Below are 13,546 nucleotides of genomic sequence, written 5' to 3'. Positions count from 1 at the left end.
CCCCCTGAGGGGCGGGCTTCCGATGAGCGCAATGCCGAACGGGCAGTGTGCGCTTGCGCACACCGGCCCGTACGGCTTTTATCGTACGGACATGCCACAAACCCGCCGAACATCGTACGATGCTCGGCGGGTTTTCGAACATGTCCGTAAGTTAAAAGTCCTGCGACCTTACAGTAGTAGAGGTCGCACGGCTTCCACACACCTTACGATAATCGTACGATCGCGGGATTTCCCTCGATCATCGTACGATTATTGTAAGGTGTGTGGGGACCTTAAGTTGAGCAACATTCTGTCCCTAAACATATGAGGTTAGCTGCCTACTTAAATATATACTGAATGACCAGGATTTTCCATCAATGGATTATTTCCTTCCCTGATGGCACATTGGGCATATTCCAAGATCACAATGCCAGGATTCATCGGGCTCAGATTGTGAAAGAGTGGTTCAGGGAGCATGAGACATCATTGTCACACATGGATTGGCCACCACAGAGTCCAGACCTTAACCCCATGGAGAATAGTTAGAATGTGCTGGAGAAGAATTTACACAGTGGTCCGACTCTCCCATCATCACTACAGGATCCTGGTGAAAAATGAATGCAACTCTGGAAGGAAAAAAATGTTGTGACTTTGCATAAGCTTATCGAGACGATGCCACGGCGAATGTGTGCTGTAATGAAAGCTAAAGGCGGTCCAACAAAATATTGGAGTGTGTGATTTTTTTGGCTGGGCAGTGTATAAAGTTGGTGTTTTTTCAATTTGGCTGCAAAACTCAAAATACACTTTAAGACAGCACTGCAATACCAGCACTGTTACCACATAACAGTAAGTGGTGATGACCTGTAAGAGCTCAAGAGGAAGTAAGAGGAAGTGTGCAACTCCAACAAACAGTTTTCCACAGATTTGTGAACAATTTCCTAAAATGAAGGAATGAAAGCATTGTCAGGAATTGTACAGGAAAGAACACACATCAGATCACCTTCTACAATAAAAGGAAGTACAGGCCGTCTGATCATACCTTGGTCAGGATGGTTTTCCCATAATTTTTTGTACTTGTCAAACCGGTGTTTAAAAAAACATCCTTCTGCGATTGCTCACTTCTATAAGCTGTCCAAAGAGAGAGAGAGAGAGAGAGAGAGAGAGAATGAGATGAAGTCATGTCAGATGTGACATTTCAGAATAATGGAAAAACAAAAGTCACAGATGTCTCCTCAGACTGTGAAACCATGAAACAAAATCTCATGTGACACCAAAGAATGAGGAATAGGACCCTGTGGTAACAGAAAAATGAGAAAACTGCAGAACACACACCGGGAATCGATGAACAAACGTACAATAATAAGCAAAGACACAGGCACAAGAAATTCAAAGACACCCACTGAGCTAAATAACACTCCCAATGACAACACTGTATATGACTAAGAGATCTACTACTTCCACAGCCCATTACCAGCTCTCTGTGAATAAGTCAAAGTATTCCCGCTTTTGCTGTCACTATTCAGAAAACAACACTATACGCTTCTTATGTGCGCTTATTTATAAAAATATGACTTACCGTCTAGATGTGTCTGTGTAGTTGGAGCCTTTGCAAGCTTCTCTCTCAAGTTCAGTAACAGGAAACTCTCCCTCATCCTCATAGTTCAAGCCGACGGGTGACAAAAAAGCTGTCACAGTTCGGCTCTATAGATCGGGAAGTGAGAAAACACATCCCGTCGCTCGCTCACTTCTCAACCATCTCCCTGCATCCTCATAGTTCAAGCCAACGGGTGACAAAAAAGCTGTCACAGTTCCACTCTATAGATCGGGAAGTGAGGAAACACATCCCGTCGCTCGCTCACTTCTCGATCATGTCCCTGCAGAGAGCTGTGACTGTCACTCACGGCTCCCTGCAGGGATTCCCCCCTCCCCTGTCCGATCCTCTAGCGCTGACTGGAGGAACGGACGGGGCGGGTACAGCTGGCTCTGCCTCTAGATAGGCAGCGCACGCTGTCATTCATGCAGCTGGGTGGATCTCGACAGTATTGTCGGGATCTGTCCAGGCTGCGGCGTTCTCAGTATACTGTGAGCTGTAGCTCTCTATATACTGAGCTTTGGGTCACGGGAGGAGGTTAGTATATGTCCTCCCGTGACCCTAAAGAGAACAATGGGGAAAAACACTTGCCCCATAGTTCTCTTTTAACATACAATGCTTCTAGCTCTTTAAAAAGGAACTCTGGGCAAAAATGATCTTAACCCTTGCAGTAGGGCTACCCCTGCACTGCAAGGGTTAAGTGCTCATTTATGTCTAGGAGCCAAAGTAACAAAGTTATATCTCCTGAACCTCGCAGCCTGTCTCTTCCTCCACTCTAGTGATGGAATGTCCCTTGGTGTCCTTAAAAAGGAGAACTATGAGGCGGGTGTCACGCAGCTGGGCGGATCCCGTCATTTAAGTCGGGATCCGCTTCAGCTGCTGCGTCTCAGTATACCGCGAGCTGTAGCTTGCGGTATACTGAGCTTAGGGTGACGGGAGGACGCTAGTTTGTGTCCTCCCGTTACCCCAAGGAGAACTATGGGGAAAAGCCCTGACCCCATAGTTCTCCTTTAAGTCCTATACATGTATAGAGCGTGATGACTCTCAGAACCTTAGCCCGCCGAAATGTAGGGGGGAAAGAGGCTTTGGGGACCAGTCTAACAGCCAGCCAGCCGCAAGGTTCGGGTGAGTATAACTTTGTTCCAGCGATGAAACGTCCCTCGGCATCCTCACGTCATATACACTGTATTGGACGTGATGACTCACAGGACCTTAGGTCTGCCGGAGTGAAGGGGGAAAGAGGCTTCGGGGAATAGTCTAGCAGCCAGCCAGCTGGAAGATTTGTGTGAGTATAACTTTGTTACTTTCGAAAATGAGCAATTAGCCCTTGTAGTGCAGGGGTAGGCCCACTGCAAGTGTAAAATCATCTTTGCCCAGAGTTTTCCTGTAAGCCTTTGTCTCAGGGCAGGCAGTGCAGACAGAAAGAAACTCAGTGCAGAGAACAATTTTTCTTTCAGAATTGAGCATGTTTTGTGCCAGCAGGAATGTTATTTGTTCTAAAAGGTATGCCATCTAAACGAGAAATATGTAACACACATAAGATAGGTGTTATCCCAATTTGGCTGTGAAAGTGGAAATACCCTTGAAGGCACACAAGGGCTGACCCACATTGACCCACTATGACAAGTAACATTACATGCTATCCTTCAGAACTGGCCTCAGCTAGGATGTTACTAAACTGCTACAAAGTTCAGGACAGAAAAGAATTCCCAGTAGATACACAAAATAAGGACATTCCAGGTCTGTACCACATTCTTTGCCTGATGAATCTGCTTCTTAAATCTTGCTTCTGCTAAAGGAAAGGAACGAATATATATACTTCGGGGTTTTTGTGCCTAATGCAAGACTAAAGTGAAGATAAATCATACATTTGAGATGACTCATCCATAAGCTGATGAGCGGGAGAAGAAAACATTTGGTCTTCAGAAGGCAGGGAGTCACCATTGTTTTGATGTTAATGAACAAAAATCCACAATACAACAAGGCGAGGCAGTGACACAAAGCCTACCATGTGATATGAAAGTCTCATATGCAAAGAGATCACAAGAGTGCTTTATCGTTATTTTGCAACTAAAAACACCCTACATCCATATTTCAATGGTAGATTTCATGCTTAAAGTGATATTAAAGTCCAAAATGTGTGAAGCTATTTCAAATACTGATTATATCACTTACAATGGACGCTGCTCCTTCATGTTTAAAAGTTTTAGTTTCCTGCAGAATCAGCTGCCCCACTGAGCACTGGTCCTGATATCCTGATTTAGGATGGCTCCTTTCCCTTGAAGGGTCCTATGGAGCCACCCTTGTGTGTGCTAGTAAGCGGTGTGTGTGTGTCTCTCAACAAACAGACAGATACAGCAAGAAATCCACTCCCATGCTCTTCCCTCCTCCATGCAAGTAGATGAACGGCTACTAGAGACTGCTCTATCCCTTGTGATCTTGTACTGGACAGGAAGTTCAGGGAAGCCGAGCTGAGAAGGATGGAGCCAGTGGTTCATAAATATGATGACTGTAAAAGCTTGGGCAAAAATGAAATGCTTTACACGGCAAAGTATATTTGTTTGATATGGATTCATTATTAACAAAAAAGCCTGCAAGTTTATTATTCCTTTAACCGCTTGAAGACCAGGTGTTTACTCCCCCTTCCCATCCAGGCCATTTTTCAGTATTCAGCGCTGCGGTACCTTGACTGACATTTATTTCGTCATGCAGCGCTGTACTGAAATTAATTTTATACCATTTTTTGGAGACAGATGGAGCTTTCTTTTGGTGGTATTTAATCACCACTGCGGTTTCTGCGTTTTTTATTTTTTACTATAATTCGGAAAAATTACTGAAAATTTTGGAAAAAAAAAAGTTTTTTTTTACATTATGTTAGGAAATATTTATTATTACCCAATTTTTTGGTAAAATATAAAAGATTGGGGTCACGTCGGGTAAATAGACACCAAATGTCAAGCTTTAAAATTGCGCGCACCCGCGAAAATCGCAGAAAACTACCATGCCCAAAATTGACCATAGGCAACGCTTTAAAAGCTTTTGCAGCTCACCAGTTTAGTGTTATCAGTGATTGATGGCCCTAGAATGATTGCTCTCACTGTGGCGTTCGCGGCGATATGTAACATGTGCGGCGTAATGGGCGCAATCGTCGTTTTGGCACGTATGCGCCCCCGGCGCATGTTCGCACGTGTATGTATGGGTGGGGACTTTAAAAAATGTTGTTTTTTTAATTATTTTTTATGTGTAACTTTACATTTTTGGGGGCGGGGGGACTTTAATTTTTTGTTCCTATTTTTTTTTTTCCACTAAACGTTATTGCTATCACATATGGGGGCTAATAAAACCCCCATGTGATAGCAAAATTTGCGACAGGTCCTCTTTATCTCCAAGACCCCTGTCACCTAGGACACCCCCAAAAGAAGCTGATGAAGCACAGATCTGCTCCATCAGCTTCTTTCCAGCTTCTGAAGCTGGAGAGTGACACAAGAATGCGGAAGTGATGTAATATACTTCTTGCAGCGGAGAGGGGACCGGAGGGAGCACGTGTACCGATCTCCATCTGACCCCTGTGACAGAGGCACCATGCTGATCCTGGGCTCGCAAGGGGGCGTATCTGAGCGGACGTCTAAAGACGGCCACTCAGATCTAGAGCGCTCCCGTCCGGCCGTTTTTTTACAACGGTCGGCCGGGAGGAGTTAATCTAGAGACCAGCTTTACAAAACCATAACTACGCCAGGTCCTGAATGGGGGACCTCCTGGACACCAAAATGTTAAAAGGGGGAACATTTTTGATTATACCAAGAACTATTCATGCACCATTGTAAAAGCTTCTTTATACAGTACTTGACCATCTGTTGGATGTACCTCAGGAGCTGTTCTACAATATTCAGCTTAGATATTCCTCCCATCACCTCAGACAAACGTGTATGCTTTTAGGATACTAACTACATTCTTCTAGGGATGTCTAGTACTATTATCTGTATCGGGGCTGATACAAGGCAATTTCATGGAAACTTGCACTCGTGAAAATGCCCCGATTCTAAAGGCCAATACCGGCCTCTTACATTTGCTGGAGACCTCAGGCAGCTGTCATTGATCGTGCCGGTCCGGCCATACATTGCTTTCTCCTACTTCCTGGTGCCAGCACAGGACAGCCCCACACCTGCCTGTACAGCCCCGAAGTCCGACACGAGCCTATATCCCACCTGTCCAGCCCGGCAGCCACCTGCAAAGTACTTGAGACCCAAACGCAGTCCTCGGGGAGACCCAAACGCAGTCCTGTATAATTGCTGTTAATTCATGGATTGATGGGATCTGTAGTCCTTTATTGCTGGTTGCCATTCTCCATTGGTGTATAATCAGTGATTATATACCAATAGAGAATGGCAACCGGGTACAGAGGACTACAAATCTAGACAGACAATCCATGATTGCTGGTTACCAGTCTCCATTGCTAAGATTTGTAGTCCTCTATGGCTGGCTGCCATTCTCCATTGCTGAATAATCATTGGTTGAGTTACAATTCTTAATAATTATGAAGAAACTGTCCTAAAATCAGTAGTCTGTATTGTTTTAGAAAAAATGTCACATGTCCTTTAAGAAAGAGTATCGGTAATTGGTATCGGCGAGTACCTGAGGGAAAGTACTTGTTGGTATTGGGACAACCCTACATTCTACATAATAAGACAAGACAAGAGTATCGTGTGATATAAAATACTGAGGATTAGGGAAGCTGTAGATGGCCATTTACCATCGAGCACTGCCGGTGTTGTCTGTGCTCAGTGCAGTTGAAGTGCCCCGCCTGCTGCTTATAGCACATTGTACCCTACAAACAATGGCCCCCATGGTGTGTGTCTAACCTTCTTTATTTTGTTGATTACAGTGCAAAGAAACTAAATAGGACTGTGTACTGTTGAGATCTTTGTGCAGCACTCAATGAAACTGACAAGTACAACATGATGCGGATGGAGCTTTGTAAGACTCTTAAACAGCTGGCTACACCTTTCCAGATATAGAATGAAGACCAACCTTTTGGGCAGATCCCTCCATGGGTGTTTGGCTTGTGGGATCCTACATAAGCCAGTCCTAGGGTCCCCATATCAAAGTCCTGATAAGTAAAGAGATGAGCCAAACAGACACCAGATGCCTTTTCTGATATGTCAATGCTGAATTGCTGTAGAAGGAAAAAAAAAGAAGTAACTTAGCATGGATCAAAAGTTTTTCCAGTGCAGTGAATTAAAGGAAAAACCAAAAAGTGAAGATGTTTAATGTGCCTAAGCTGTACAATGAATAGAATGCAAATTTTTCCTAGAATCCCTCCTAAAAAAACAGCAGTGCACTTCCTGTGCCATGAGCTTCATAACTGTCTATCTGCAGCATTACACCATCTCAGGTACTGTGTTCCTGACTGCTAGTTTCAGGAGAGTTGGTGATGCCAATATCCTTGCTGGAGACAAAGCTGTCCCCTCGAGTAACTAAACTCCATGCGTCTCTTGCTTCTACTTGATCCATTCTGTGGATCTGTGCTTCCTCCACCACTCCTGCTGCTTCTTGATCACTTCCCCCCACCCGTCATTAGATCAGCAGTCATTAAGGCAGGGAGCTCTGACATAAGGAAGCAAAACCATGCTCCCCTAACAAAATGGCCTCTCCACACAGAAACAGAGGGGAATCCTGCAGCAGCTGTGCATGACAACCAATCAGCTTCTAGCTTTCATTTTCAAAGCTTAACTGAAGATAGAAGCGGATTGGTAACTGGTTACAGCTGCTCCATATTTAGCAAATTCACCCCTTAGTGTGGAAAACAGGCAAGTCATTAATGGAGAAATGTATTGCTGCAGGAAGACCACAGGTAATACTGGTGACTAGTCCTTTAAAAGCAGGCAAGCAGAAGCAAAGTACAGACCCTCTAAGGAGCATTTATTACCACACAAAAAAAACAACTAGCATGCATATTTAAAATCTAAGGGGTTCGGGTGGACATTTCAATATAAATAACATGAAATAAAGCAGATTTGGCAAGTTTGGGTACATAATAAGCAATATGTCTGCTAAAATTGTTATCACCTGATCCGACAAGCCCGTTCCACCTCCCCTCTTACCTCCAGCAGCTTCTTTACATCCCAGGCGTCTTTGTTTTCATCCGGAGAGTTTCTTGCCATGTTGTAGTGTATCCTTGAAGTGGATACATTCTCTGGCTCCTTGTGGACAATGATCTGCAGTCAAATTTTGTATATATTTAGTCAAGTTTACAATCAGATTACAATTTTGCTGTAACTGCATTGTAATATAAACAACTTTGTCTGTGACATAATGGTGACCATTAAAACGACATTAAAGTATTTTTTTTGTTCCCTCCCCCCAATGTTAGTGTAAGGATTTAGCTTAAATGATGCCTCTTAATCCGATCATCTTCTTCCTTACTGTAGTTTTTAGCTGTCCCTCCCACGCTGGTGCGGGTCTCCGATCCAGCGCTGACTCCTCTGTCCTTCTCTTATGTCCCACAGTGTCTTTGCAGGTGCACACTGCTCCATAGACTTACCTTCTGTCTCTCCTCGTCTCCCGGCCGAACATCTGAACTGAGCATGCGCCCGCCCGAGAAATTTTCAGATGTTCAGACGGTACCACGCGGCGAAGACAGAGGTAAGTTTAAACCTCTTTCAAAAGGTTTTTTTTTGTTTAGTTTTTTTTAAGTTTTTGCATACATCTACTGCTTGATATATATATATATATATATGCATATATATAAAAATATATATGCAAAAACACAGAGGGTTTAATGACCCTTTAACATTCTGAAATGCACCACATACAAACACTTTTGAAGTACGCGAAAACACAACTTCAAATATGACCCGTAATTCCTCTTTATTGATTAAAAGACATAATCCTGTACATCACAGCAACAACATGCATTTCAGCAATATAAGCCTTAATCATAGCTCATGACTAAGGCTTGAATAGCCGAAACACGTTAGCTCCTTGTTGCTGTGACGTCCAGGATTCTGTCTTTAATCAATAAAGAGGAATTATGGATCATATTTGGACTCCAGCCCTTTCATTTTCTTGGACGGTCCATGACTGATTATATATATGATTATTGCTTCTGACCTGAAGGAGAGGTTCACTCTCGAAAGCTTGTCTTTTATATATTTTGTTAGTCCAATAAGAAAGGTATCATTGCACACTGCAAAACTGCGTTTGTCTTTTTTGACATCTTGTCTACTAGACTAATACAGCTTACCCATTTATATTGCTATATATATCTATATATAGATATAGATATAGATAGTAACAGGAGCCCTGCTGTTGAGACCAACATCCAAGGCTGCTGTGGCGAAGGCGGTAGAGCAAAACTTTATGTATAACCATATGGTGAGAGATCGGTTTGGTTTGAGATGTATGAAAGGGAAATTAAAGCAAGTGTGAATGGACGACCTGTAACATGCATTGCTTACCTCAACATTTTTAATGATACAAGCTGAGCAAAGTGAAAAAAAAAATGTTGCCAATAGCAACCAAAATGGCGATTTCCTTTTGTGACCTGGGCTAGAAGTTTACAGCAGAAAATACTTTTATTGTCGCACTCCGATTACAGATTGTCCCTTGTAGTGGGAGGGGGTGCTCAGTGTCTGTGGATGGCGCTTCAAATATCAGCAATCATGTAAAGATGTCACCAACACACCAAAAGCATTTAAGATAACAAAGTGTCCATTTATTGAATATGTCTGTGAAGGTTCTCATTCATCCAGGTCATGGTATATCTGTAAAAAATAAGTCAAGGCAACTGGACTTGCTGTAATTTTCTTGAAGATGTTTCACTGGACAACCAGCTTCCTCAATTCAGAATGACAAAAAATTATCTGGGAATAAATATGGTGAATGTCGCTCCAATCCACATAATCTGTTAGTCACAACCAGGTGTTGAATGCATTTGCATAATTGGAGTCTAGGAGGTGTTATTACAGCATTGTCTGTCCCTCACCACCACCACCTTTATTCAAGCTTGGCTTCCCCATCTTTACATAAATGGCCTCTTTCACACTAGTTCTCCTCCCTGTCTAGGATGCGAACTGGACTGTCTTCAAAGGAGTGAACTTTTTCCTTTAGATGTAGGTACACTGCTGAATCCTGACCGGTGGGTTTGGCTTTTCACCCTCAATCTTCAGTTATTGAGGATTCTTGTCATATAAACAAGCGCTTTCGGGGGCCGCACAGGATCCCTTCATCAGGCTTAGCATTGATGATGCTAAGCCTGATGAAGGGACCCTGTAAATGAACACATTGTTATCCTAAAGGCTTTTGCTGTGCTGGTGACATCTTTACATGACTGCAGAAGTTTACAGCAATCACACTAGACTTATGCACAAGACTTTCACAAGACAAGCATCTCATTGCCGACCTCCTTATAAAAATGCTAGGCCTGGCTTCAATACTTCTGAATCACGGGCCTGGAACAAACATGCAGCAAATTAAGTCCAAAAAAAATAAATCAGAATTTCTCATCTCAACGCTTGTTTGAGCTCAGTGACTTAGAGTACTAAAGCTCAAACACCAAGATGAAAGCCAAGCAAGTAGCATACAGCAAATATCAGATTACATAATTTTTATCGCAACAGGGTTCCTTTAAGAAAGTGGTTGTCCATTGGTTGTCAGCAGCTAATCTGATCATCCATCACTAAGGGGGGTTCATGTATAAAAGGAACCCAGCTGATGAAGTTCACACAGCCCTAGCACTCCTAGATGGTGCTGACGAGTACATTCATTTCTAAAATTAATCAGCGGGATCCAGGGGCGCTAGTAGGGTTGCCACCTGTCCAGCATTCACCCGGACAGTTTGGGTTTTGAATGCTGTGTCCAGGTTTCCTGGCCCCCCACTGAAAATAGTCTCAACTGTGATATTTACAAATGAATGGGCGGCGCTATTTACATATCAATAAGCCGCCAATCATTCTCCCCACAAAATGTCCAGGCGTCGCTTGAGGGCTGGTGCACACCTAGGCGACACCTCACCGCACGGCAATCGTGCACGATTCCGCGTGGTCAGGAGTAGCTAAGGTGTGAACCGATCTCGCTGTGGGTGCCATTATTTTCTAACCGCCACGCGTTGGTGTAATCGCAAAAAAAAGGTACATGTACCTTTTTTTTCTGCGATTGGTGCACAGATATCACCCCATTGAAATTGCAATGCAGGACCGTGCAATCCCAGAGTCTGCACCGGGCCTGAGTGTTCGGCTTTCGCTTGAAAAAAAGAAGGTGGCAACCCTAGGCGCTAGTGCCATGCGAGTGGCATCCGTCCAGCTTATATGACTTTTATAAAAGGAACCTTCCTTAGAATTGAAGAAAAAGAAAAGAGACTCTAGCTAGCTGCTATGTGTAATAAAGTCGCCGTGCTTTCAGATACATTCCAGACAATTTAATACACGTGGACATGTATGCTTCTAGCTGACAAGAACCTGTCATATCAAATTAATGTAACATGGAAAAGGTGATTAAGAATTCAGCAGTCAGAAACAAAAAGGATGATTTGATATTTTTGCAGCAATAGCACAGTGCCATGCAAAACTTAAAACTCATGGATACTATTCATTTGGGAAACCTACTAGCTAATATACTTTGTTAGCTGCATTTGCTACTACTTGTAGTTCTCAGGATAGGTAGACTGCCATTGATGCACACTGTTCTTGCTCCTACTCATCTCAGGCTCTGCATATGGCAGATTGTTCAGTTTTCCTGGTTTCTTCCTCCTCCATCTCCGTGTCTGCTCGTCTTCCAGTTTCCTCTGAGAAGCGTTGCTCAGTCACCTTATGCTGCAGCCTCCTGTTCTACATCTCAGTCATGTCTTCCTGCCAGCAAATTCACCCCCTTCTGCTTAACTGTCTGTACACATACTCCGATGTTTGCTGCACCGTGCTGTGTTATTTCAGGACCTTGAGTAATTATGTTTATAAGTGAATAAACCTGGTGCTATAATGTAAGCCCATTGGGATGCATTAGACTGGAAGCCAATCCTTCCATATCACATTCAGGAAAGGACATGGCACTGCAAATAACAGTGTTTACAAGGGGAAAAGAGATGGACCATGAAGCTCTGTTTCAATTTGAGGGTCCAGTCACACCATAAGGATTGCGTTCAAGGGCGTTTGGCCTCTGGAACGCAGCCCGGCCGCAGTGCAATCGCCGGCACCTGAACGCGTGGCACATTAGTGCCTATGTTCCGGTCCAGTGCGATCTGCAAAAAATGCTGCAAGCACTACTTTTTGCAGATCGCACTGGACCGGAACGCAGGCACTAAAGTGCCACACGTTCAGGTGTCGGCGATCGCACTGTGGGCGGGGGCGTGGCTGAGGTGCCCACCCTCCCGTCACAAAACAAAGCGAGCCAGCCGTTTGCGTTCCAGAGGCCGAACGCACTCTTTATGTGTGACTGGGCCCTGAGGGCTAGTTCACACCAAATGCAGTTGTGATGCAGTCTGTTCAGTTTGGCAACTGCATCCAAAATGCATCACAATGCTTTCCTATGGGATTTCTGCTCACACCAGTGCAGTCCAATGCGATATAGTCAGAAAAAATACTGCTTGTCCTATTTTAGCTGCATCGGATCGCAACGAAACGCATCATAACAAATCAAGAAAGCATGCAAGCAAAGGCATGCAAACATACTGAAATGCATCTGAAATACCATTTTAAGCAAAAAACAAACGCATCGTTCGCGGCAAAACAAGTCGCACTGCAGCTGTGCAGACGCACGCAGTTCTGGTGTGAACTAGCCCTAACAGGTCATACGAGGGCTAGGTCATACTCGACTTGAAATGTACTTGCCTTATCTTACCCTTACGCAGGCATTTTTCATTGGTGATGTGAATAATCCAAGGTTCCCTACCAATGGCATCAGTGTATGAGATAACAAGAAACAAACCAGCAATCAGAGTAAAACACCAGCAATGAGGGTGGTGTAAGTGGGGCTTTGAACTGGCAGAACCCTGGCAAATGCAGTGAGAACAAGCAGATGTGCAAACTGCCCTGTACATATTAAGAATGCTCTGTTTAGGTCCAAACTTATAAATACTACGGCTGCACCAATACCGTTTTTTCGGTATCGAGTACCAATATTTTATCGGTACTCCCCGATAACGAATACCGATACCGGAAGTCCCATTAAGGAAGCCAGGCGGCGTGTAATGACTCGCCACCTGGCTTCCTGATTAGCCGGGAAGCTGGGCGGCGTGTAAAGACTCCAGGTGACGAGGAAGCATAGAGCTGGCTTTATGGCTAATCAGAAGGCCGGTAATGACTCGCCGCCTGGCTTCCTGATCGGTTGAGAAGCTAGCCAATCAGGAAGCCGGGCAGCGAGTCATTACACGGCGCCCGGCTTCCCAGGAAGCCGGCTCCATGCTCCCTCGTCACCAAGTAACGAGGAAGATGGAGCCGGCTTCCCGGTCAATCAGGAAGCTGGACAGCATGTAATGACTCCCTGCCCGGCTTCCTAATTACGGAAGTTTAGGTATCGGGCTAGGCATCAGTATCGGTGCATCCCTAATAAATACCAACATAAGTAGCATTGCATAAAAAAATTTGAAATGCCCAAATCTGCATATTTCTACCAAACAAGAATAATAGAGAATGACATGCATCTAAAGTGATTGAGATTATACACTCATATATGTCCATTTCTACTGTTCAGTCTCAGGATACAGGTTTTCATGTTACCATTGACCATATACACTGAGTGGCCAGATTATTATGACCACCCCATCAGTACTTCGTTGGGCTAGGGGATGACTCCACGAGATGACTTCGTTGGGCCGCCTCGTGACTCCACGAGATGTTGAAAGGTGATGCGAGGAATCTGACACTGCACTCTTGCCACTCTCCGTTCTGCCCTAACATTGACTAGTCGCTGACGGCCACAATTCGCACGTTCAGACCCAGATTTTCGGCTGACAGTCCAGTCTTTAAACACTTTAACAACAGCTGC

General features: G+C 44.2%; 1 protein-coding gene across 2 annotated transcripts in view; it reads right to left on the bottom strand.

Moving 5' to 3' along the window:
• ADAM17 (ADAM metallopeptidase domain 17) overlaps positions 1 to 13,546 on the bottom strand; it is a 79,099-nt gene that overhangs the window by 19,832 nt on the left and 45,721 nt on the right. For both annotated transcript variants that reach the window (XM_018560006.1, XM_018560005.1), the window contains exons 9-11: positions 7,672 to 7,785; positions 6,599 to 6,743; positions 1,019 to 1,107 (exon numbers count right to left, since the gene is read on the bottom strand). In XM_018560006.1, the coding sequence (XP_018415508.1) occupies positions 1,019 to 1,107; positions 6,599 to 6,743; positions 7,672 to 7,785 (348 nt within the window). The remainder of the gene's footprint in view (positions 1 to 1,018; positions 1,108 to 6,598; positions 6,744 to 7,671; positions 7,786 to 13,546) is intronic.

This window comes from Nanorana parkeri, unplaced genomic scaffold (genome assembly GCF_000935625.1).
Source record: "Nanorana parkeri isolate BGI_ZX_2015 unplaced genomic scaffold, ASM93562v1 scaffold425, whole genome shotgun sequence".
Lineage (NCBI taxonomy): Eukaryota > Metazoa > Chordata > Amphibia > Anura > Dicroglossidae > Nanorana > Nanorana parkeri.
This window is presented reverse-complemented; position numbering and strand designations above follow the sequence as displayed.